Source organism: Epinephelus lanceolatus, chromosome 7, assembly GCF_041903045.1.
Source record: "Epinephelus lanceolatus isolate andai-2023 chromosome 7, ASM4190304v1, whole genome shotgun sequence".
Classification (NCBI taxonomy): Eukaryota; Metazoa; Chordata; class Actinopteri; order Perciformes; family Serranidae; genus Epinephelus; species Epinephelus lanceolatus.
Window position 1 is genome coordinate 13,681,523 of NC_135740.1, and position 26,734 is coordinate 13,708,256.

Consider the following 26,734-nt stretch of genomic DNA (forward strand, 5'->3'; position numbering starts at 1 on the left):
CTCCGACAAAAAACATTTTCTATTCTAGTGTTTGTGGATGCATTATTCCGTTGCAGGTCAAGAATAAAAAATAAGGTAAATTTGATGGATACATATATGAGCCTGCCTCCTAATTCTGAAATGACTGCATGAAGTTTTAGAGGAGCTGCTGAACTTGACTGGCAGCAAATGGCCCAGAAAACAACATAACATAACATTCAGTATTCCAAAACCAACAAAAAAATAGGCCACATGGAAAAACAAGGAAGCAGCATCCAGTGTGCTGTATGTTATCTGTGCATCCGCAGGTATATTTATGCAGATTGAAAAATTACACAGAATAATTTGTCTTGTTGAAAGCTAAGTAGACTTATTATATTATTTTACTACAAAAACAAACATTTAACAAGAATATTTAATTAAAATATATAGTAACAGAACTTCTTCTCTGTTCAGAGATGTTATCCTTAACATCCTCTTAAGTTGCTATTTTTGTCAAATTATTTTTGAGTAACTGTAAAAGATACAGTGATCTTGCAGATGATGGTGATGCACCTGCCACGGATCTCCATAACTACAGTATTTTACTTTGGTGCAGAAAGAAATGAGGCAAAATCAATCTTGGGTGTTGTTGCAATTGCAGCATAATTGCCAAATCACAAACAACAAACTTCAATATCTCGAAGCAAGCTGACAAGCGAAGCTGAAATATTGTTTCATAAGTCAAAATTAGGCAATGTATTGCCAACATTTTCTCAATTAATGAACACAAAGTTCCCTGAAAAAAAAAAAAACCCACTTCTTCTCAAAAGCAAATATGTTGCTTTCACAGAAGCATACAGAGATGCAAAAAACAAACATCTAGTACACACAGTATCTACCACAAGCCTATAATAGTTCACAGATAACATCTAGAGAGGCAGAGGAGGACATCTGGAAGACAGATGAAGATACTCCACCTGTCACCATCAAAGATCGCCACAACAAAGAGAGATAAAGATAGCCCACGCTTTTCTGAGCTGAAGATAGCCTGATATAGAACCAAAGAGATGTTGTAACCCTTTTCTTGCCCAAGAAATGTTTGCAGCGCACACATTCTCTTTTTCAGTGATACTATTCCTCGTGTTTACATGGAAGTTGACCAGAACAGCTGCATTAGTTGAACGCCTTGCTCAAGCACCTTGGATGTGAGAGAGAGCAGTTCTTGCTCATGAAGTGTTACCCAGAGTGACAGCTGAAAATGCCATTTTACAACTTCATGAATATCAGGTGTTGGCTGACTGCATGCCAGCCCCTTACAGTCAGGCACAGCAGGGCTGCTTATGGAGAAGAATGCCAAAGATTAAAACGGGCTTTCCAAGAAAACACTAGGATGCCTCAGATTTATCGAAACAGTAGCAAACTTGTCATTTTTAAATGTTTTATCTGAAATACCAGCTGACAAGTGCTTGGCATAAACATTTCTCATTATTCAATTTTGAATTTGATGTCTAATCTAATTCTGTGGTGAAAAAATCTGAACGGAGAAAGAGAGAGTGCATCGGCCAAATCCATCCTGTCTGAAACAGGCACTTTGCTGATGCAGTGAGGAGGGTGTGTGCAGCGGCAGCCGCATTAGTGTGTGGGTGGTGTGTGCAGTACATCTGCATGTGTGTGTTCATGTGTTTCTGGGGGTGTGTGTGTGTGTGTGTGTGTGTAAGTGGGGTTACACAAAGACCTCTCTCATTCACAAACTGAGCCATGTGGCGCCGGGCTGGTCCCTTTAAGAGGCATGTGTCAGAGTTTTCTACTAAGGCTGACTGCTGGAAAAAAAGGTGAGTGCTGATACATTATTCAAAAGCAAGGACACACACATACACACTCTCTCACACACGCTACATATCTGAAGGACATGTACACGAGCAAAGCAGTCGTGAGTGTGCTGAGCCACAGGAAAGCACGCTGATACACACGTCGACAAGGAAAGTTGATCAGTATAATGTCAGTCGTACATAAATGAGCGAAAACTTGGTCTATACATCCTCTCTCTCTACACACACACACACACACACATATATATACACACAGGCAGCAGAGGGGAGAAATCCTCAGCCTTCTGTTATTCAGTGTGCATAATTTATAGCAGCCCCAGATCTCCCTGCTAATGACAGCACACTGGGGCATCTGCAGCACAGCAGCAACAGCAACAGCTAACTGGCATGGCTGTGTGTGTGTGTGTGTGTGTGTGTGTGTGTGTGTGTGTGTGTGTGTGTGTGTGGGTATAATGCTCTGTTGAGACAAGGACAGTGAGAGAGACAGAAGGAGAGAGAAACAGAAGAGAAAGAGACACACAGAGGGTGTCTGAAATAGACACAGATAACGCAACAAAGAGGGGAAGAGGATGAGACAGACAAGTGAGGGACCTCTTGCAACACACACACACACACATACAGTGTCAAGTCACTGATTCAACCAGTGAATTTCCCTGCATGTGCATTTATATTAACGTTCAGCATGTATGTTAGTCTGAGCGCCACCTTTTCTCTGCGTCTTAATTAAAGGATTCACAAAGTATTGCTCCCAGTGCAAACAGCAGTGTGAGCATGTGATTCACATGCACTGTGGAGCCTGAAAATGTACAACTCAGATTCTGTAATGGCTCCACAAACACCTCCTCTCATCACTGGCTAATAGAGACAATTGTTCACTGCAGACCTCAGGGTGTTAGCACCAAAGGCAGCCGTAATGAAAGCTTGAATTCACTGGGCCTGGTTTAACGACTTGTTCAAGGGTGTGGCCTTGGATACGTTTCCTGTTGCAAGGATTGTTTTTGACATGCTGCGCCAGAGCAGAATTCTCCTAATTCTGGGATTTGGAGATCAATGCCACAGTGGTTCTGCCCTCCAGCTGCTGTACACACTGATGTGAGCCTGAGCTGAGAGACAACAGTGCGTGTTCACCCAGAAAATTATACTGCTGCTGCTGCTAAGGTACTAGTGGTGCACACATGCAAATACAGTCAGCTATGCACAGGTCAGGCAGTCAACATAGTCTCATATGCATGCACACTAGTCTGCAATTAAACTTTGTATACACGTTTGATACTACTTATACATAATTATACACATTTTGCATGCTCTCGTTTTTGTGCGTTACAGTAAGAGCAGAGCTGAGCTTAGTAAAAGACTGGAGATGGGGGGAAACAGTTAGGCCACACCTCTAAAACTTGCTCGAGAACATAAAATATCTTATTAGTTTAATCCATACGTGAGCAGAAATGTAAAAATGACTGTGCTTTCAGCAGTAACATGCTGTTAACTCTTTCTTTATCAGCAACAGAGTCTCCATTTGCCCAGTGTTGTACAACATCTGCAGCTAAGCACAGGTCACCAGATACCGTTGGTGCGTGCGGGTTTTGGTGGCTGTACAGATAAAATGGTATCAAACGTAGAAACCTCACTGTGACAACACGGAGGGAAACTACCACAGTCACTACTCCAACAAGAAACTCCCGCTAAAACCACAAGTACTTGTTTTTTGCATTTATGTATATGTACAGGTTACACAAAGTCTGTCAATTAATGAGTATTAGAGGAGCTAGTGGGCATATTGTTGAACATACCATCTAGTAACGCTGACTCAAATTCTGTACTTTACGCTCAGACATATGATCAATCTTCTAATTAATTAATCAGTTTACTCAAGAAAATTTGCTAACCTTTTTTGTGAGAATTTTCATGCAGGAACTATTTTCTTTCTACCAAACAACACCCACTAACCACATCACCATGCAAAAGGAAGCATTCATCTACTGCTAGCTCACTGAGCACCACTGAGCTAGCTAACATTTAAGTTCAGTCAAGATGGCGGCAATAGAGTACTGCAGGAATGAGTCCTAAAACCCAGAAATGAGTTAAGATTTTTGCACTCCCAGTTCCCCAATTGGATTTTTGGTTAGATGCCTGACAGGTTTGTAGTTAACACAAGCTTAAGAGACTTTCACGTTTTGTTCTACGACATAAAATGTGGCAGTAAATACCCCCCTTGTGAACTTGTGCCATTGGTTTTTTGATCAGGGAACCAGGGCGATGCTAACTTCTGCATCGGCCTAAAAAAAGTCATCCCTGCAGCACTCTATTAATGTTTACATGTTGCGCTGTCACAAGCACGAGCCTCTTGTCCATGAGAAGATGCACACTTCTTTCTGTGTAGTGATACGGTTGGTGGGTGTAGTTCCATAGAAACAAAATAGTTCCTACATGAAACTGCTCACAACAAGGTCTGTGGATTATGTTGAGTAACTGGGTCATGATTTCTGGAACGAGACATTGCTGTTGAGTTTTTCAAACATAGTTTTTTTGTACTTTGAGCACCAAAAGCTGAGTGTCATCTTGTTCCATTATATTGGAGAGACGGCAGACATCTCTACAGCCGATATCTCCAACACTCAGCAACTCACACCAAAACAATCTAGATGGATAAACAGCACTACAGGAAAGGGGAAAATATGTGTTTTTCATTTTTGGGTGAACTGTCCCTTTAAGATAGAAGACGGTAACACTACAGTATATTCATTTTTGGACATTCTATGTACAATAAAACTAACCCTGAACTTAGTCTTCTCACTCTCAATGAGGTGAAATAAAGGCCCTTGCTATTATTGGAAGTTTTACATATGCATTATTGCGGCATCTATTTGTGATCTCAAAGCTAAATATCTCTCCCTCTCTCTCCCTCCCCCCTGCTCTCTTTCTCTCTGTTTCTCTCCTCCTCTGTGTGGCTGACTGACAGGAGGGCAGGCATAAGCTGAACCACACACTTCAGCTACAGTCAGCTACATGAGGAGGGAGGCAGAAGGGGGGGGGGGGGGGGGGGGGGCAGAGTGAGAGCATGAGAGTTGAGGTATGCAGCACTAGCATCAGCATCAGTGACAGGAGCATGTTTGGGCATCAGATAAAGCTATTTTAGGAAGAAACTGTCAATGTATCTCAAAAGGCATGCCAACAGCAATGATCAGAGAAGACCTACATTACGCTGAAGACTGCCTGGGATGTAAGATAGGATTGGTTTTGTACTTTTTAAGAGGGGAGCGTGAACCATCCACACACTTAAGTTATTTTTCACTGAGTAAAACAGGGAGAGAGTAGTGAGAGAAAGGTAGTGAAGGCCAGCTGAGCTCAGCGCAGACATACATGTGGTTTCAGTCGCTGAGGGCAGAACAAAGAATCCCTATCATTTACTTAACTCTTATAACCTTGAAGCGTCAGCCAGAGTCTGAGCTGCAATTTTGCCTCATCAAGCCGGATTCTATGTTTCGGTCAGAGGTGTTGGTCGGGTGAAAGGGGAGAGGTTATTGGATTAGCTGTGGTATACTCAATAACATAAACAATAAGAGAGAAACCTGACTGCTCTCACCACTTAATCAACATTGGCTCTGTTTTTGGAGGATGGCTCTGCTGTCTTTGATAGTGCAAAAGATGTAGTGTCTTAAAATCTCTCTCACAGCAAGGGGTCTGTGCGTCTATCTTTGCATAACCATAGCTTGCTGGAAGTATCAACATTTGTTGGCAGAAAGTCTAAATTAAACCTCAAGACAGTAACCTTATAACAGATATTAGCTATATCATAGTCTGTGTTAGAGTTAACAAAGCTAACATCATGTGGCGTCTACATATTCATGTAGCGCAGAAATATTACCTATAGGTCTCCAGCAACTCAGTCTGATAGGTGCTGCTAGTCCAGGAACATAGCAGTAAGCTTAGTGATGTAGCTCTAATGGCTACTATTCTGCTGTTTTTATACTTCTTTTCTGTTTTGTATGATTGTTTGCATCTCTGCAGTGAGGTGATAGTGATGCTGTATTGTAGGTTACTGTAATGTATTTTCTTCTTTATGTTTGGCACTCTGGTGTTGTCGTAGTAAACGCTTGCTTGTATTTAAAGGGGAATTATTATGTTTTTCCGTATTTTCCCATCATAAATATAATGTTACAATGTTGAATGTTTATATTAAATGTGCCCAAAGTTTGAAATAATAATGTAAGCGTATGTAAAGTTAAAACTTCAGGCTTCAGATGATCTGAATTCCAACGGTTTTTCCTACTTTCAAGACAAGCTGACTTCAGCACATGATGGATTTCTATATGGTCATCTGCTCCAGGCACGCTACTGCTCGTAACCAACACTGCTACATGTAGCTACATGCTAATGGCAGGGAAACATGTAATCTTGTTTGCTGATGTTATTAAACTTTTCCCTCATTACGTATTCCTGCTACAGCTTGTGTTTTAAAGCTTTTATCGGTGATTTTTCACAGTGGAAAGTGCTGCTTTACTGCGTTACAGTCATTCCCCAGCTGCCATGATGGTGCAGAGACGGCGAGATGTGGAAGACCTGGAAATGCTGACCAATCAGAGCTGTGTGGGCTTTTTCAGAAGGACGGGCACTAAAACAAAGCCATTCAAAAAAGAGTGCATACAGGTGTTCCAGTGCAGACCGTATGAGGAAAATAAAGACATTAAAGCATGTAAGCACACTCTACAAGTATGAACCTGAAATTAACAGAATAGGTCCCCTTTAAGTTTTTTAAAGGTATATATGCCAGAGTAGAGTGTGTACTGTCATGACAGGATAAAGTTTGCTGAGGGTTTTCCCTTCTAAATAATTGTGCTACCCAGTACACAACAGCTGCAGTGATCATTTCAGAAACATAGAGCTGCATCATCTTTACTCTCCCTATTCATTTTCCCAGGATTTTTCACCAAACACTCTTTTGCTGACTTATCAAAGTGGGTGAGAGGGTATAAGTGGACACACCATTTAAACATTAAAATAACAGCTTCCTGAATTACAGAAAACAATTTTAAGACAGCATTGTAGGAAATTGTCTGTAATAAATCAGCTAGGCAGTGCTATGAACATGCTCAGTACAACCCAGACATAATACTGAAAAAACACATATCAGTAAGTGTAAACAAATGTCCACCATAATATATGTGTGTTGATAGAATTTGATAGGGGTTAGACAGAAGTGGGCGTTACAACTGTTTGTCTGTGATTGGCTGGCTGTGTTTAAGACAGGGTTTGGGATTGGTTATGCTCAGGGTGTGTGTCTGCTGACACGCCTCTTACCCCGACCCTTCTTTAAGCTGCAGTTCCTTCTGTCTCAAATTAAATGCTTCTACAATATCCTCTCCAGTCTGATCACTGGCCAGGAGCCATGCTTGGTCGTAGCTCATGCAGCGGCTACCCTGACATTACTGCATCCACCCAATGAAAATTGTCAGCAGAGCCAGTGAGTGAGCTACAACTGAGGCTGAGTCCTGGCCAATAAGCAGTTGTTGCCATTTTGCAGAGAGGGGTTATTTTGTAATAATTTACCTAAAGTTTATGTGTTTGAGATGTACTGAGTATACAGGAAGACACATGAAGCTGTATTTGTGCTGCAAAGAGAGTTATAATGTTTGAATACTAGTTTCCTGTTGTTAAACTGGGACCCCGTTCAACCAGAGCAGAACTGTCTTAAGAAATAGAGTACAAACATTTTCATGAAGCATACTCAGCACAAATAATGTTGAAAAGTGATACATTTATGTTTGAAGTGTTCCTTTAACCTAGTGACTATTTCTGGGTGTGGATTTTGTACTGATGTGATTAGTTTTGGCAGATGAATCCAATCCATCCTGGGAAAGAAAAAGAGCTGACAGTGGTAACAAACATTTGTGTGCTTATGTGTGCTGTGGACATTCAGAGGCTGCTGGTTGCCACAGTGCATCTATAGTGTCACCACACTCTGCAGTGTCTAATAAGGTTGTGTTTCTCCCTGTATCTCTGGCTTTTGGTGTGTGTGTGTGTGTGTGTGTGTGTGTGTGTGTGCCTGTGTGTGTGCGTGTGCGGGGTGAATCAACTCATAAGTGGGTATCTCCTCTCTTGAGCTTATCCCTGCCTGGAAAATGTGTTTTAGACGGAAGCCTGATTGCAACAGCACCGTCATAAATAAATGACTTGATAATTTTAGCATGTCACGGAGGTAAAAATAGAACATCACGTTGTTAGCTCAAATGCTGGATGAACCCTTTGTTGAAACATCTGAGTTACTTCCTGCTAGGATTTAACACTTTACAGACACTGGTGGTTGGTTTGCATGGAAACTATGATGAATCTGTGTTTGAGGAACTTAAAGATGGAAAACACGGTTCTGTATAATGACATTGTTTCAAAGGTTTTGTCCTCATGTTCACATATTCACACACAGCTTGTAATGGAGAAATGTGTGACGCTTCCACAGCTAAGATTGTATTACCCTCTCTTCTGTGCAGCAGGGGAAATTACTTCCTGTCTGTGTACTTTTACCACATTTGCCACAGGACTAGCAGATGCTTTAACGCAGTAGTAGATGGTACAAACTGTAGTTACATCATCTCAGAAGCAGTGAAGCTCTTTAAATACTGAAGACACAGGTGGAATAGATTGTGGTGATGATTTGCAAAAAGTCAGAGATGCCTTTTAGGGAATATATTTAAAGTAAGAGACCTGGGAGCTTTTGCAACTAGCAGATTAAATGATATATAGATCACATTCTCTGAGAGCTTAGTTTATTTGTTATTTGAGCTGAGGATCTGACCCTGATTCTGCACCTTTTCTTTTGCCTTTTGTAAGAAAAGGGGTCAATTCAAGACTTTGTTTCTCGCTGTCAGAGAGAAATGAAGAGGGAGAATGTGAGAAAGAAAAGAGGAAGAGAGCACAACCCTCATCTTGAGACTACAGGCCCAGGTCTTTTTTTCCTTGTGTCATCTTAAGATTGTTTATGTATAAAAGTCATGCATGTGACAATAAGTTAAACAGAGTTTCTGGCAGGCCTGGCCAGCTGCTGTACATAGTTTCAGCCACTTCTCACAGAAAATTAGTCATATAAAAACCAGGAAGAGATACAGGAGTTACTGTTCAGTGTACTGCAAGAAATGAAAGCATAATTTCAAATGTCCATGCAGGAAATTTGCAACAAGTTGAGAGATTTGAATAGTTACCACCACCCACAGACTGTCACTGCAGTCAACACTGGCACTGTCAGGATTTTGCCACAGTTTCTGATATAAAACAGCAAGTGATTTGATGTGCAATACTGGCTGCAGGCAACAAGACAAAGTTTGGAGAGGAGGTTACTTCAAGACAAGGTTGCCGTGCCTGATCCCCATCACATGTCTAAATATCTTTATCTCTGACACACACCCAGGAGCTGGGTTGCACCTTAAGACTCCACATGCAGATTACTTCACTGTAATGATGTGATGATGCAGATCTTGCTGGAATCCAGGCAACACTGAAGTTTCAGTATCCACTAATCATCAGTGCTTGTCTAATCAGCACAAGGAAGCTGCTGTTTGGGGCTTAACCCCGGGTTTAACTATGTCTCTCTCTCTCTCACACACACACACACACACACACACACACACACGTTTCCTGCCACCCTTCTCAATTCATTATGGGTGACCGGGTTATGGAGGATTGAAGTGTCAATCGGCTCGCGCGCATGCACATGTGTATGCACGCTGACACACTGTATAGACTACACACATGCACGCGCAGCCAGAGAGCGGTGACTGTCTCCTTACATCACCATGGCAGCCTCAGTGGCCCTTATAGTGCGGTGTGAGTGTATGGCAGGTATAACGGAAAAGCCTTAAACTTACCGCAGTCCTCGCACAACACTCTTTCCACATCCTTCTTCAGCTCCGGCTCGCTGGCGTCCACAGGGGCGTACGATGCCTTGAATACCAAGGGCTCAGCGGTGGGGTCCATGAAAAAGATATATCTGTGGTCCTTCTCCACCGTGGTGCACGGGGCCTCGGAACCGAAGTCCCCGACGGTCACGAGCTGCTCCCTCTCGAGGCCGCCGCTGTTGACGGGCCACACGTCCAGCACTTTGACATTCACACTGTAGGGCTCCCGGGAGGAGACGTTCTCCGGGGAGGAGCGCACCTCGCCCTCGATGACCACGGCTGATCGGTACGCCTGGTCCTGGAGGGAGTTGAGACTCGGGGCGTAACAGGCGAAGGAGACCCCGATGACCAGCATGGAGAAATGCACTGGATCAAGCCTCATGCCGTCAGCCTGTGCTGTGCTGCAGTGCTGCTGGGCGGCGGAGCGAGCTGGAAGAGAGAGACGGCGGCGAACGGGCTCCGGCAGAGCAGGCAGGGCAGAGCGGCAGACCTTGTGGAAGTGTCCATGCCATCTGTGTCTGCCGCTGCTTTCCCCATACGGCTGCTGGCCTCGGATGGGGGGACACACCAGCCTAGGAACCGGAAACGGCCCGCTTCTGCATGCTTAAAAATGTGATTGCTGCATTCTCCTTCACCAACCACCCTCCCCCTCTTATCTCCCCTTTTCCTGAAAGGCAAAACAAGACTCGTAAATTAGCCTCCTCTCGAATCCAGGGCTGAAACCTCTCTCTCTCTCTCTCTCTCTCTCTCTCTCTCTCTCTCTCTCTCTCTCTCCAGCTAATAGGCTAGCATCGCATGGGTGGGCGCATTGCCTCTCTGGAATGAAAAAAGCGGCTTGCGCGTATAGGGAATCACAAGAAACGATACGCACTCCACGCACACGGTTTGGTCCTTTATCCACTTATTTCGATCGTCAAAAGACTCCCACTCCTGCAAATCCGTGTGTTGGTGAGCAAAATAAAAAAAGAGAGAACAGAAAACCGGGGAGGAACAGACGGACAGGATGAGATAGCAGCGGTTATCCGGTGAGGCGATGCAACAGTAGCGCGCACCCTCCAGCCGCGTCCCCTGCGCCCCTCATCAAACGCGAGCGGCTTACGTGAGCAAACATCACCTGCCCGGTCACTGGCGTCGGCTCGCCACGTCCTGCGCAAACACCCTAATGACCCGGGTACCCACCGGCACACCGCCACCGACCCAACCGGCATGTGACCATGCCGGTCGACTGTGTGTTAAAAGCTCTGCGGGTGGGTGCAAGAGAAATCACGCACGCAATGCACAGACACACAGCACAGAGTGCGCCTGTAGCCTGTAGCCAAGCCCTGCACGGCGCCCACTGTGGATCTCCAGTGCAAGAGGTGCAAGAGAGGCTATAGGCGACTACTACACACACTGCGGATAGTTGTTGCGATGACTAACGCTGCGAAATTCTCTCAATGGATTCCTCAGCATGGCGAGGCGAGCTGGGAGTTTCGAGACTTCAGCTTTAAATGTCCTCAGGCTCAGACATATATACACTGGCTGCACGCTGCAGGAGAGCACACCCAAAACCTTACATGGTCTACACTATTATGCGAGTCATTGCAGTTCACTTATATCGCCTTGGGATACTTTATCGACTCCAGGGCAACACGTGGGGGCACCAGCTACCCCAACCTGTGGGTATTACGCTGAAAACACATTCTACCTAACTATTCTGCCAACCCTGCTCAGCTACAGCTAATAAAACCACTTTTTTTCAGTGAATGCATCTCCACCAATAAAAAGAGAGCTTTACACAATATGCTCAGGATATTTATGGTGACCACAAGTATCCCCTCCTCCCTCCACAGCAAACCAGTCCCTGCCTCCATCTCTGTATCCATCAATCAAGCCATTCATAAGATTCGCCTTTCCCTCCCTGTCAGGAGCTGTGCGCCCTTCGCTAGAGGTCAGAAAGCCTTTCATTGTCCACGCTGAGAAAGGGATAAAGTATAATGTCACGTAGGGGACACGTGGACAGGATTTTCCTTACTATAAATGACTGAGATGATAAAGAAAATGCATGAGAGGCCATTTCATCACGGTATGCGCCTAACTTGATGGCCTCATCCTCCCGCTTCACCATCAGCAGGGTCACGTCATGAACTGTCCATGGTGCTGAAAGGCTTGACAGGTTTAGTGCTCTGTCCCAGCAGGCCAATCACATGACAGCTCATACAGGCTGAAGGCCACACCAGATTGCATGTCTGTAGTCACTTTAACATAAGATCCAAAGACTAAACCTCTTTTACTGGGAAGTCAAAGTAAAAGTACAGTTTCAGTCCTGGGCGCTCTCCGTGGTCTAACGCCACCAAAAGCGCAGGGTTACCTTTTCGTACTTAAATGTTGATGGTTATACATTAGTGGGATTGCTTTTCCACTCCAGGGATCGCCACAGCATTTCAAAAGGGGAAACACGTGTGTGATCCATCCGATGACCCACCCCCGCCTCTTTCTCTCTCCGCCCACTGCCCACCCATTCACCGATCTGACTCTCCTTCATTCATACAATCACCCATGCATTCATTAGAGACCCCATTCAAAGACCTCACACACAATTTAAGAATTTCCAAATTAGCCTTGAGAGCAAATCATTTATTGACAAAGCGGAGGGGCGTAAAAAACGATCCCTGCCACCGCCTGCCTCCGCGATTCCCCTGATACTCGTGCTGAACCTGTGGGAATTATCAGAGCGGTTGTTTTTGGTAATGCAGCGGCATTTCAGCAGGGGGGTAGATGAGGTCACTTGGATTGGCCTCACATGATACACTTGCTTTCCAAACTGCTCCGTTGTCAGGATAATGCTCTCTATCTGTCTGCGATGCTGCTTCTCTTAGTGACACAGCGGGCTTTTTTTTGTTACAGTTATTATGTAGATATGTCTTTGCACACTTGTCCCAGATTTCCTTTTTCACAGTCCTCTTTCCCTCATTTTCTACATCACGAGCAATACTCATGAGCAAACTCAAATCCCAGCTGTTTTCATGCCCACCAGTCGCTGTCCGTGGTTCTGAAAACAGACTCAAACCACAATGGAAATGAGTGGGCTTGTGCTAAAAATAAAAAGACCCAACCCATCCTACTTAACACTTCTTCTTTTACCAGCTAATCAATCAGAACAAACTTATATTTGGAGTTAAACATATGTTAGGACATCTAATTATAAATGTATGTGATCTGTGTGAGTTTAATAAGAATTCTGCAATCTGTGACTTTAATTGACCTACAGTGTGAATTTTACAGTGACTTGGTGAGGAGAGAATGCTGAAATACATGTTTTCATTTCAGAAATCTCCTAAAAAAGGCTGATACACAAACATTATACAGACGATTTTAAGTTTATGTTTTTCATTTTCCAGATTCCGTCTTTTTATATTAATTATACACCACTGCTTTCTAATCCTATTAAGCCGTCATCCTTTCAAACATCCATCATGTCACCCACATCAATTCTTCTACAGGAGGTCTGCTCCACCCCTCAGGGCCCATGAAGGCTGAAGACCTCATAACTTTATCTGAGACGTTATGTTGTCACTGCTGTTGTGACCTTATATGACCTTTAAAAGCAGGTTCAGGCAAACTTGAATAAACTCATACAATGAGATAAGAAAGTGGTAAAATTGAAAATAAATCTTAACTGAAAAGTTATAATATCAGAGAATTAATAAATGGTGTAATTACACTATAAATAAATGACAGCTTCACATTAAAATAGAAATCCTTTTAAGGTTTTCTGCATTGTCTGTACATTTATGTATGTGGATTCATGTATTTTTCTATCTTTCTGATGTGTTAATTGTCATAGATGTTAGATTTTGGTGGCTTTTTGTCGCCACTCTTTACTGATGAACCCTTTCAAGGCCATTGAGAAACAATGGCAGGCAAGCAAGTCCAATCACAGGGTAATGATTCATGATGCTTCACAGTGTATCAGCCCCCTCCCTTAGACTCCCACACAGCTATCATCCACTGTTCATTCAGAAATTTCTGTTTCACTCTGATCTCTGTGTGTCTCTCCTTCCCACAGGGGCTGTCCGGGTTCGCTGTCCAAGGTGCTGAAACACCCAAACCAATAATCATCAGGTATGACTTTTGTCCCTGTTATCTATCTATCTATCTATCTATCTATCTATCTATCTATCTATCTGTGTTGTTGGTACTGCAGTGTTTGAGGCTCACATGGGTGGGGGTTAACTTTCACTTGCATTACAGGACTACACTGAAGGCTGAAGTAAAAAATTGTGTGAAACGTTGTAAAAACAGCGCGAGTGTCTTGAACGCAGCCCGCTCGGAGTACTACAGTAACACTAACTACAGTTACTTTCATTTTTTTCACCCTCTTCTCCTCTCTCGTCTCGCGATAGAGCGGCGGAGTGGTTTGACGGGCAGTCGAGGTTGCAGCAGGCAGAGGGAGACGGTGGAAGGTAAAGCAGGGAGGCAGCATCATGGCGGACAGAGACAGTGGCAGTGACCACGGAGGGCCCACCGCAGGCCCCGGCTCGCTGCCCCCGGGTGCGATGGGCGCCATGTCCCGGCTGCAGCACGACACCGAGGAGCTCGCCTCTAAGCGCGTCGACATCCAGAACAAGCGCTTCTACCTTGACGTGAAGCAGAATGTTAAAGGCCGCTTCCTAAAGATAGCCGAGGTCGGGGCTGGGGGAAACAAGAGCCGCCTCACTCTCTCCATGTCGGTTGCCGTGGAGTTCCGCGATTATCTCGGGGACTTTATCGAACATTACGCCCAGCTGGGCCCGACCAACCCAGACATAGTGCAGGATGAGCCCCGGCGGGCGCTCAAGAGCGAATTCCTGGTGCGGGAGAATCGGAAATATTACATGGATCTGAAAGAGAACCAGAGGGGGCGGTTCCTAAGGATCCGACAGACCGTTAATCGGGGGCCCGGATTGGGAAGCGCGCAAGGCCAGACCATCGCTCTGCCGGCGCAGGGTCTCATCGAGTTCCGCGACGCGTTGGCCAAACTCATCGATGACTACGGCGTGGACGAGGAGCCGGCGGAGCTCCCGGAGGGCACCTCGCTCACGGTCGACAACAAGCGCTTCTTCTTTGACGTGGGCTCCAATAAGTACGGGGTCTTCATGCGGGTCAGCGAGGTGAAGCCCACGTACCGGAACTCCATTACGGTTCCGTGCAAAGTGTGGTCCAAATTCGGCAACACCTTCTGTAAATACGCGGAGGAGATGAGGAAGATCCAGGAGAGGAGTAGAGAGAAACGGGCCTCCGAACTGCTACCTGAGGGCCCGCACGGCGGAGATGACGGCGACGATGACTGACGCGGATTTTAGGAGAGAGCAGAAACGAAACAACAAAGACAAAACTGAACTCTGAGAGAAAACGAGACTTTTAACTGTAAAATAGAAAGAGAATTTCCAAGGGAATCACCCCACACACACAACCTCCACAGACATGGCAGCACCTCTGCTGTCTCCTCGCTCATTCTACTGGATGTCACTTACCACCCATGTAACAGTAAGCCGCTGCTATCAAGGATTGAACTGTAAGATATGAACTGTTTCCTACTTGATTTAAATGACAATGAACAGAGTGTTTATATCTCTATCAAACGACAGATTTTGCACACATCAAAGCTATTTCGAAAAAATGTTTAAATGTTTTCAAACTGGTAATATACTAAGATTTAATCAAAGTAAAACCAGAGGTCTATTATATAAAATGACAGTCTTCATGTAGAACGAATATTTGACATCAGCACAAAGAGAATATATTATGGACTTTATGAAACCAAAATCTGATACCAGATGTATAGTTTATTATAAAGGTACGCAGAATAAATATGAAAGCGCTCTAAAAGTGTATGAATTGCAGAACGCAGCACTACAGGCCTGTAAACACCTGTCAGCATGTGTGTAGGCTCATGTTTTGAAAAGAAGTTTGGCAAAGTAGGCTATAGTCTTTAATTTGACCGAAAACGTAGTAGGCTAATGAAAGCATTTCTATCATGCCATTATGGAAAGGTTGAGACTCAAAAATAAATAGCCTATTTGCCTCAAACAAATGGGATAAATCTATCTCTGAGCTACTATAATGAATATCAACCCTCTTGCACCATGTCCATATAAACTTAAATGAAAAAAGTGCTAACTTAGATGTACTAATTATGATTTTGTGAATCAGCTGTAAAAAAAATCCTTATTAAGATACCCACGTTTTCTGTGGGTTAAATTTTTTCTTTGTTTCTTTGTTTGTTTTTTCCTCTGGGGGGGTGGGGGATGCAAAAGGATAAGGTCCACCTGTGGGAGCGCAAGGCGCGGAAACAAACAAAAAAAGACACGTCAGCGCAGCGCGCGGCGAGGCAACGCATCCTCTCTGACGTCATTACGACCCGTGCCTTATACACTCCACTCGTTTACGTGTTCTCACGTGGATGGTCTGTGACCTCGACCGCTGTACGTTTTCATTTACGAGTGCTGTTATGTAGGCCGAAATATATACTCACCGGGGCTGCGTTAATTCACACCCCTGTGGTGCATGGAGCATGGGTGGCAACACCAAAAGTAAGCTGAAAGGCTGCTGGGAGCTTGGGGGCCAACGATGGTAGTGGGTAGAAACAGAGCGGGGCCTTCAGAGAGATGAAGCGCTGCCGTACTTGCACTTTGGAAAGGGGGGGAGGGGGGGCAGCACCCCTGCCCTAGCAGCACCCCTGCCCTGGTGGCCTCTCGCAGAGTAGAGATGTGTCTCCCTGGGACAGGAGAAGGACCCAGGATATACCACTGGGTGTCAGCATGGAGATTCATCTGGAGATGTTACGGGTGGTTTTGCACACCATATGCACCATGATGTTTAAAAAACAGCAACAACAAAAAACTAAATCAGGAGCGGCTGGATAAGGCTATTCGTCAGAGCTGAGATGGATGTTGTTAAAGAGCCAGACAGTCAGCCAGCCAGCCAGGCAGGCCAGCCGGCCGTGCCATGCCGTCAGTCTGAGTGCAGTCCAGTGGATGTAGAGGCCTATCAGTGCAGGGCCGAGGCAGTATCTATCTCTTTATGGTGCTACAGCCCCTTGATCGCTCTTTGGGGGCCTCGCCACTCAGAATATGTCACTTTTGCATTATTTTTATTCTGATGCTCTTTTTTTTTCCTTTTCTCCACATTATGTTGTCCAATACGTGTCAGGTTTCTCCCTCCCAGGCAGAGAGGAAGCCACTGACTAGTGTAGGACATTTCATATTAGTGTGCAATATTGTGTACGTGCCAATAGCGGCATTGTATCACGTGTATAGACTATTAAAAGACGAAAAAATGTATAGGCTGTGATCAGTAGATATTTGAAAGCATGACGATGAGGTTGATGCATCTGCATTATATTTCCGAAATGTGAAGTCTTTCTTCTCACGCACTTGCTCAAAGTGAAAAAAAAAGTCAGACTAGTAGTGAGATATTTTTCCTGTCATGTTCTGTAAACCAGTAGGCTGCCTTGTCCGTCTATCAGTGCGCGTAGACTAGTTCGGGTGTTTTACGTCCCCCTACGGAGTCACCCCAGAGAAAAACCCTTCCCCTCCTCATTCCTCCCCTAACACACACACAACGCAGACAGTCAACAACCTCCGACTGTCTCCATGTCAGCCTCTCTGCAGCGGCCTACACCGAAGCTGAATAGTATCTTGGGGCTTGGGTCCAGGGGTGGCTGAAACACACACACATGCGTACAGTCTCTCCCTGCTGAGGCCTCTTGTTGCTATCTGAGTGTTTGGGAGGCCTCTAAAGTATTTTGAATGGTGTCTAGAACTGCACAAGGCCTCCTGTCATTAGCAGCCAGGAAACTGTGTGTTTGGAGCCTGAGTGCGACCCCTCTCTCGCCTGGGACTGCCGATCGCAGGACAGGTGAACTACGATTTGACTTTTGCTTGTCTGCGGTTTCACTTGAGCTAGGTGATAGTGATCGGCCGCAGCAGACCCAGAGGACAGAGGAGTTTGTTGTTGTTTTTACAATGAGGATCACAATCCTTCTCTCTTATGTGGGCAGACTCTGATCTGAGGTCTGCTCCTCTTTCCCAGCTCATGATTCAAAGCGTAAAAAAAAAGGCCCTGCCTCTTTGTCCGTGCAATAAAACTTTGTCCGAATGCCCAAATACGCTCTGTCAGACACACTGTCCATTCCTTCCTTTTGACCTGGTCGACCTTTAGGCTTACACTGAAGTGCTAGTCATCTGAAGTGCTGTCAGCTTTATTTAAAGCAGGTTGGCCTGCGACACTACGACTGAGCCTGCTCACAGGCCCTGTCCGAGTGGCGTGCAACCTAGGTGGCATGAAGGGGAAACACAGACTGCATGGATTGCAGCTTTAGAGGCATCAGCTGGATAAAGGCTGCTAATGTAGTTACAGCCTGGGCCTGCCAGACATGTGGGATAGCACAGTGATAGTTAGACTGAAGTAAAATTCCCCAAAGCACACCTGGGCTGAAACGGTATCAGGAGTCCTTGCTTTAAAAAAGTTGATCTGTGTTTGATTGGGCATGCCTGCGGCAATAGAGCCAAGAAAAATGTTCCAGAAAATCCCATCTGTTCCACGCAGGACGATTGGCCCAGGGTTGTCTCCGAGTGTTGGTGAAAGGCCTGATGAAGCCTGGCACTGCACTGTGGGGGCTTACCAACAGCAGCCTATCACGACCTACTGACCCGGCTGTCAGACAGATCCAGTTAGGACCTTTCTCTCTGTTTTGGAGAAGAGCAGGAAGTCTCTTTCTCCTCTTGCAGAGATGACTGCATTTTCTCACACTGCCCTGTGATTATAAAGAGCCCGTTTCCATTAGACACTTGTACAAGCCACCTATGACTATGTGCCTGGCAATGCACATCTGAGGTCAATCTGAGTTCATCTTGAGTTCAACATGAGTCTGGACTCTCTGTTGTTATACAGCACTTATTCCCCAAAGTGTTCTAGCTTTAGCTTGATTGAATTTAGGCCTCCAGGAGGCTAATGCTACATGAAGACTGGAAATACAACACTTCCTTTCTCTCTTTCTCTAATGGCCAAATATAAGGAGAGCCTGAACCTGCTCATAGAGAATACTTTGTGAATGCCTCACTCTGTGAAATGCACACATTTCTTTGAAAGACGTGTCGTTTTGCTCTGTTACAGACTGTAATCGCCAGGTGCTACTGGGTCAGCTGTGCTTTTAGTGCAGAGTGATTCTGTTGTGAAACATGACTCGTGCATTTTGGGTCGTAGATCTATCCGAGTTCCACAGAAAGGGGAGGGGGCGGGGGGCGGGTCTTGTGATTTTGCTGAAGACAGTGTGATCAAATCTGATTTCTCCGTTTATCAGAGCTCACCCAGTGTCACAGCAAAAACCTGGCGTGACCTTGCAGCCATGTTGTGCCCACGTTACGCAGTCATCCATTTCTGGGACTCGAATGCAAAATGGTAGGCAGATTTATCCATCCTGTTTTCTGTGTAAAGCGTCAGTGGTCAAGCTGTGTGCTGTCCTCAGTGGCTCTGGCTAAGTTCAGTGTACAGGGGTGATGGTGCACTGAAGCTGTTAACATTGACGAGAACGGTGTTCTGATTTATTATACAGCGGTAGCCATCGTAGCAATCCTTTATTGTGATGTAATAATCCTGCCTTTTGTCTGTTATGACTGCAGTGTTCATTTAGTCCAATGTTATTCAAAAGAGCTTTTTTTTTTCATTGCTCAAACAACAGGTGACCATTCCTTACACATTTCAACTGATGGAAAAAGAAGAAAAAAATGTAATCGTAGATGTAACTCAAACAGTGCAGCAGTAGCTACTTGTTGCATGTATTCAAAGTCAGATTGCTATGATGGCTCCAGCTGTAGGCGCTTCGTCTGCTTGTTCTTCCTGTCTTAAACAGGGAGATTGTTCACCTTTCTGACTGCATTCAAACAACAACACGTACATGACTTTTAAAAGCAAACTTCCGCAATCACCGACTTAAAACAGACTGAAATTCCATGAGGTGTTCCAGACAACCAAATCTGCTCTGTTTCTGGTTTCAGTGTTGTAGTCTTTCATTGGCCATGTAGAGTTCCTGGTTAATCACACAGCCAATCGCAGCCTCTGGTCAAAGCCAAGCACTATATGACTCATCACAAACCACTGACAGAGGAGCTCATTCAGCACGTCTTCTGTTTGTTCATGCACCGAGTAGTAGGGTCCATCATGTTTGCAGACTGTACAGGCTACTGTTGTGTATAGTTACAAAGACGTTTATTCAAATGTTTTGAAGACGCTGGGAAATGGATCCTGGATTTTAAGGGGTGGGGTCAATGCACAATGAACATATCCCATGTCACAGTTTGGTCTAAATCCCTTTACCATCCCCATATGAGATAATATGTTGTATCTTTCAAAAATATTTTATCTGTGGCGTGTGTGTGTATATATATATATATGGTTTGTTATATATGATGCTCCTCCTTTCAGAAAAATATAACATGTAAACGGGAAAAACATATTGCTGTTTTTTTTCCTTTGTATTTTATACTTACAGAAAGCATTGAATAAAAATGGATAAATACTTGCACTTTAGATATATTAAGAAGAATAAAAATCTGCATATTATTTTTGATAGGGATCTCACATTCAAAGAGTATAAATTACAGGCTTTGTGACTATTGCTGGACAGAGATGTATTGAGTTCTACTTATTGAAGTATATTTTGTCTGTGTGTCAGAAGGTTTACTAAAGTAAATTGCATGATAAAGTAGTGCTACACCGATATTGTTCTTTTTTTTTTTTTAGTTGGTAAAAATGTCTGAAAACTGTGATAACAACCCTCTTGTATCATGTTAAACCTCTCCTCACCCCTTCTAGAATATTTCTTACTGAAATATGGCCTTTCCTGACTAAATGACGATGGTGCTTACTTTGGCTTTGACATTGAGCTCATCCTATACATCTCAACATCATCATAACTCACGTCCTTACACTTCATTACTTTCTGTTATGTACTCTCACTACCTTATTAAATTTCCGTTGATGGCAAAAAAGGTGTGCTGTTTTGTACATTGCTGTTTGTTTTAATGTTGGGGGAGCCTTGTTGTCTGAAAAATGACTAATCGCGCAATAAAAAGTCATTCCACACGTCCCTGTCTCTGCACAACTGTCTCAACACTACAGTCATCCATTTTTTATCAGGGATGGGCTCCAGAAATAAAACAGAAAACTAAAAGGAAATTTTTTAAATATTCATTCCTCTTGATCAAATATCGCCAAATATAGGTCCAGTGTGTAGGACTTAGGGGCGTTTATTTGCAAAAAGTTGTATAATATTCATAACTATATTTGTAATAGTTTATAAGCATCTGGAACTAAGAATTGTTGCGTTTTTATTACCTTATAATGAGTTGTTTATACCTACATACAGAGCGCATCCTCTGCCATGGAGATGTTGTTCTACAGGAGCCCAGAATGGACAAACCAAACACTGGCTCTGGATAAGGCCATTCACGTCGGCCACCGTAGTTCTACATGCTTGGCACATGTGAGAAGCTTCAGTTCTGCAACTTCACCACTAGATGCCACTAAGTCCTACACACTCGACCTTTAAAATGGCCATGCCTATCTCGATGTTAATTAATGCTGTTGTGATGCACATATGCACACAGCACAGGTACTGTATTGATTAATAATATATATATATATATATATATATATATATATATATAAAGACCATGTATAAATGAGATGTTAATTAATTTGAGTATATTTAATTAATTACTTCTGTCTATCTACAATCATTTAAATCTTTGGAGTTTGGAGTTATCCCCCTGTTATCTGTCCTTGGAAAGCATCTTCATGTATTAATGAATACAAACTGCACAGACACCATAGGAGAGTAACAACAGTGGGTGGATACAAAGATCAAATTTTAAACAGTGCTCCAGACATCTGGTTTTGACTTCCACGAGGAAACCAAAGGTAGAGTGCCAGATTGTTGCCACAGCAGGAAAGAGGACATGCTGTTGACAGAGGAGAATCAACTGTTACCAGCCAGGTGAGGATTTTTCAGTTTGCAGGAGGCAACAGGTCAGTGCACCAAAAGCAATAAAAGCAATGGCACCTCACATTAAATTGTCAGCTGTTGTGAATCAAACATTCTAACCAGCAGACGTGGTGGCAGTGATGTGGAGATCAGTGGGAGCTGTGAGAACAAACTGGGCAAAGATGAAAGTCTAACCATGATATAATTTGACTGTCATTATTATTATTACTAAATTGACACTGCTCAATAATAAACAAACACATTTTGTAAGAGTTCTGATTTAAATTGGACTGTTCAGTAATTACATTGGCAATAGCGTATCGGTAATACACAGCAGCTTGGAAGCTATATCAACGTTCTCGGAAGGTTTCCTTTTCATCTGAAAAATACAGCCCCTCCTCTTTGAATTGTGTTTTGCAAGTCTTCTGTGCTATATCAAACTAATGCAATTACAGTCTAAGGGGAACTGAATAGCAAATTAGATTTTTACATTTTGGTTTTATCTTTTGGCTCTAGTGTTTGGGCTCTGTTGTACACAAGCTGGGGTTGTTTTCAAAGCTGAAGAAGCAGGAACACTGAAATCGCCACTGTAAAAACACAGTGGTAGCAGTAAAAAAAAAAAAAATGAATTAGACAAAGAACATGCTGCTAAACATGCAATAATAACAGTAATATTTTTTTGCAAAGCACTTCTATAGGTCCAAAGTGACAGATACAAAAAACAAACAAACAAACACGATTGAAATTCAGTAAAAACTATTGAAACAATTGAAAATAAAAATAATATAATTGCAGATAGAATTACAGGACAAAAAAAAAAATAGGCATAGAAGAGGTACAGACAGTGGTAGCCGACAATAATTCTTACAGGTGTTAAAAGCATATTTTAAAAGGTGTGTTTTAAGAAGTTTCTTAAAACTAAGGAGACTGAGTTCAATTTCTAAGCTCTTAAAGCATAGCAATCCACAGTCAGGTAGGGCTGAGCAATATATCAATATTATTTTGTGATATCAGACTTGATATCATCACCATAAGTCAAGTGTTCTTCTCCTGGTTTTAAAGGCTGCATTACAGTAAAGTGATGTCATTTTCTGAACCTATCAGACTGTTATTGCTGCTCTATTATTGATGGTGGTCAGGATATCCACATTACCTCTGATTATATATCAAAAATCTCACTGTGTAAAAATGTTGTAAAAGCACCAATAGCCAACCCTACAATATTGCCATAAAATCAATATCAAGGTATTTGGTTAAAATATTATGATATTTAATTATCTCCATATGGACAGCCCTACAGTTGGGTCGGAGGCACTGCCTCAGTCTTCTATAGTTTTCAGGTAGGAGCAGATTGTTTTAGGGCTATTAGAGCAAAATGGAGGGGAGATTGTGAATGAGGTCACAGAGATAATGGGGCGCAGAGTCATGAACAGCTTTATAAGTTAGTGTTAATATCAAGACTAAAGGTATTAAATAATGTGTAGACGTCTTTTCAGCCTCATAAAGTGTCTGGTCACTACATGACCATGCTGATAATTTTGTAAAACTAGCTAGCTGGCAAACTAGCTCAGATTTTATTTTGGTATCTCAGAGCAAGTTTAATGAACATAATTTAGACTGATTAAAATACAAAATCCCCTTTTCAAACACATGCTCTCAAAACAGACTTTGTGTGGCTAAGTCACACTTTGAATTAAATAACATTTCAATAGAAATTCAGTATCCAAATTTTAAAAAAAAACAAAAAAAACAACAATTATATTTAACCTTTTTTTTTAAAAAAAAAAAAAAATCTTTGACAGTGATGATTCAGCTGTTTAGTAGAATAATAACAAAAATACCCTTCTTTTGCAACAGTCGTGTCACAGCAGGAGAAACACAGGTGTTAATAATTATTCAATTAGGACATTTTGTTTTGCTAGCTAACACTGTTTGACAAGCTTACACTATTTTACTAACTGAAATTATTTTTGTCACAATAGCTCTCTGGGACGCTTGAAATTAAATAAAACAGAGCCATTATTAGTAACACCTGTTCTTTTCCCACTGTGAAAAGTCAAAATGTCTGCTGCTGAAAGACGGCTAACAAGCTAACGTTAACCCTGTTCCTGACTGCACCTCGCTCACTGCAGCAGGGTTTGGGGTACCAACTGGTTTTCTTTTGTCAAAGTTAAACACATATTGTTTTAATGTAAAGAATAAAATATAATGCTTACCGTTGAGTGGAGTTTCTTTGTTCAGTTGTCACATTAACACTCTGCCAGCAATGTCAGGAACACAGCAAACTTTCTCACACCATTAGCATATTTTCTTTGTTACCGCTTTGTCATTCTCTAACACAACACTCAGCGGCACCATACTTGGCTGACGTTACAACCTCTTGATTCAGTAAAGACTTTTACTTTTAAAATAATAAATTTAAAAAACGCTTGTAGGTTAAAGTGAGCTTACTACACATTTTTGGAGCTAAAAAAAAACGTTAGCAGTCATACAGCAGATATACTTGTAGAAACTATTGATTGTTAAAAAAAAAAAAAAAAATAGCCTAGCAACATTTAAGCTACAAATGGCCCATAATGCAACACTCTCTTAAAGTCACAGACTCACTCTGAAGAACACTTGAGCGGGGACTCAAGCGGGGAAAATAAAACGTCTTTTTTATGCCTCTGCCAGTTATTATATTCCTGGGCTGTCTGTCCATCCATCCACTTGTCTGACCCCAACCGTCCATCAGTCCTATTCTTGTGAACGCATTATTAAAAGACCGCTTTGAGGGAATTTATTCATATTTGGCACAAATGTCCACTTGGACTAAAGGATGAACTGATTAGATTTTGGTGGTCAAAGGTCAAGGTCACTGTGACCTTGGGTCTGTCTCATTCTTATGAACATAATATCTCAAGAACACCTTGAGGGAATTTCTTCAAATTTGGCACAAAGGTCCACTTTGAGTCAAGGATGAACTGATTAAAATCAGTGGTCAAAGATCAAGGTCACTGTGACCTTGGGTCTGTCTCATTGTCGTGAACACAATATCTCAAGAAGACGTTGAGGGAATTTTGCACCAACGTCCACTTGGACTCAAAAATAAGGTGAGTAGAATTTTGGGGTCAAGGGTCAAGGTCACTGTGACCTCACAGAACATGTTTTTGGCCATAACTCAAGAATTTATATGCTAATTATGACAAAAATTCACACAAAGGTCAAATAGGATTTATTTTAGGATTAAGCTATTATTTTAGCTATAGCTTATTTAGGATTGTTTTCAGAGACATGAGTGTAAACTGCAACTTGACGGGTCCGCTGAGATGTACAACTGCAAGGCTGTAATTCTAGTTTTCAAATATTTTACCTCACCGCTAGTTTCCAAAATAGTTTCCGACAAAAAGTGTTACTTTGGTGCACTATTCTTACCATGGTCGTATGCTAATCTTGGTTTGTTTTTCTAAGCACTGTCCTTGCAGACACACACAAATAGCTATATTACCATCATCTTATTCTTACTATGATGAGGTATGAAGTCATGTTACAGCTCCCCTGTCCCTCTTCTAAGGTATGTTTCATGTCCTCAAGTCAAATGACTGTATTTTGTGTAAAATGTGGACCAATGCTAATTGCAAAAAATGGTCATTATTGAATCTCCTTCACCATAAATCACAATAAAAGGTAGTCCAGGATGAATACTATCAGGATGAACAGTACACTCAAAAAGCTCTTAACAAATCATTGATATCACCATGTAGGTATTAGGTTAAAAAATATTTCTTTTAAATGTGGACAAAATATATTGATCTCTTTTTTCTAAAGCACAGTGCTTATATGGCCTGATGACAATTGAACACAACATCCATTTGATAAAATGTTAAACTATGTACTTTTTGAAGTTACCATAATGATATAAAGCTAAAAATGAACTGAAATGTTTATCTTGTTCCATCAGTCCAAATAATGAGATGAAAACAGTTTATGAGCTATAACTATAAAAAGGTTACAGTATTTTGGTTTTGTATCCAACATGTAATTATAGATGAGTCATTTCAAGGTCAAAACAGCTCACAAATAACCACGTGTATTTGACACTGGTGGGAAGTATCAGCAGTCAGTATCATGACACAAGTTTATGTATGTAGTCAGCATCTCTGAGCTGCTGTAGCTGAGCCTCTCCAACACCGCTGATGCAGGAGAAATACTGCAAGACACCTGCGGGGGAAATTTAAGTGGTCAAGAGGGCGGTGCCTTTAAAGTTTAGATCTGATGCATTAAAAGAAAACAGGGGGAGATACAGCAATGTGTTACACTGCAATTTACCTGAAGCTACTCCATGCATATGAATGCTTCACTCATACACATTAGTTCATACTTCAACCAGTGTGTCTGTTGTTATGCTACACTATACAGTTTTAAAAAGGTGTGTGGGTATGGACTCTCACATTTTTATTTGGTGAAATGTAGTGTGTGTTATGGCATGATACATGTAACAGTTTTCTGACTTGGGCTGAAGTCCTTACTGAAAGGTGAACTCTACAATAATTACTTGTTTGAGGATCAAGGATACTGTGTGCTCGTACACATTGACACTTTATTGTCTCTGGCTACAAAGCTGTTTTATACTGGATTTGACTCATGCTAACTTTCAAATGTAGCTCTTAACTGCAGACTAAACCTATAAAAGAGTTACTGCATTAATTTAGCTGTAAACTATATTACTGTACTTTGATGAAACACATCATTGCTGATGTTAATACTGACATTTCATGGGTTGAAAATGGCTCAACACGCCATACTGTTTTAAATCAGATAAACTACGGTGTTGTTTAAACCTGGACCCTTTTCTCTTGTGTTTTTGTGTCCAAGAGACCAAATGGAGGCAACCATTTTTGAAAGTGGTCACAGCAACATCCATTAATGCTTATTTTTGCCACTGACAGGCTCAGATTGTTATCCTAAGTGTTGGAGAACAGTACAGAAAGCACCCTACAGAGAAATGAAACATTTTTCTTTGCCGTTCACTGGTCTGTTTGGTATTGTGTTCAAGTCTTGCTCAAGGAGAA

The 26,734-nt window shown here is 42.5% G+C and overlaps 2 protein-coding genes across 5 annotated transcripts in view; one reads left to right on the top strand and one right to left on the bottom strand.

Moving 5' to 3' along the window:
* The window catches only part of nrg2b (neuregulin 2b), an 86,482-nt gene extending 75,480 nt beyond the window's left edge, over positions 1-11,002 (bottom strand). For 2 of the 4 annotated variants that reach the window (XM_078169198.1, XM_033633095.2), the window contains exon 1: positions 9,647-11,002. In XM_078169198.1, coding sequence (XP_078025324.1) covers positions 9,647-10,058 — 412 coding nt within the window. In that variant the 5' untranslated portion in view covers positions 10,059-11,002. The remainder of the gene's footprint in view (positions 1-9,646) is intronic. The other 2 variants (XM_033633094.2, XM_033633092.2) reach the window with 1 other exon arrangement.
* Positions 11,003-14,054: 3,052 nt separating this feature from the next.
* purab (purine-rich element binding protein Ab) lies at positions 14,055-15,431 on the top strand. The gene has a single exon (XM_078169197.1). The coding sequence runs from the start codon at positions 14,143-14,145 to the stop codon at positions 14,986-14,988; it is 846 nt and encodes a 281-aa protein (XP_078025323.1). The 5' UTR covers positions 14,055-14,142; the 3' UTR covers positions 14,989-15,431.
* Positions 15,432-26,734: the final 11,303 nt, after the last annotated feature.

Excerpts from the sequence above, each read along its gene's own strand:
- purab (XM_078169197.1), top strand. The coding sequence starts at position 14,143 with ATGGCGGACAGAGACAGTGGCAGTGACCACGGAGGGCCCACCGCAGGC.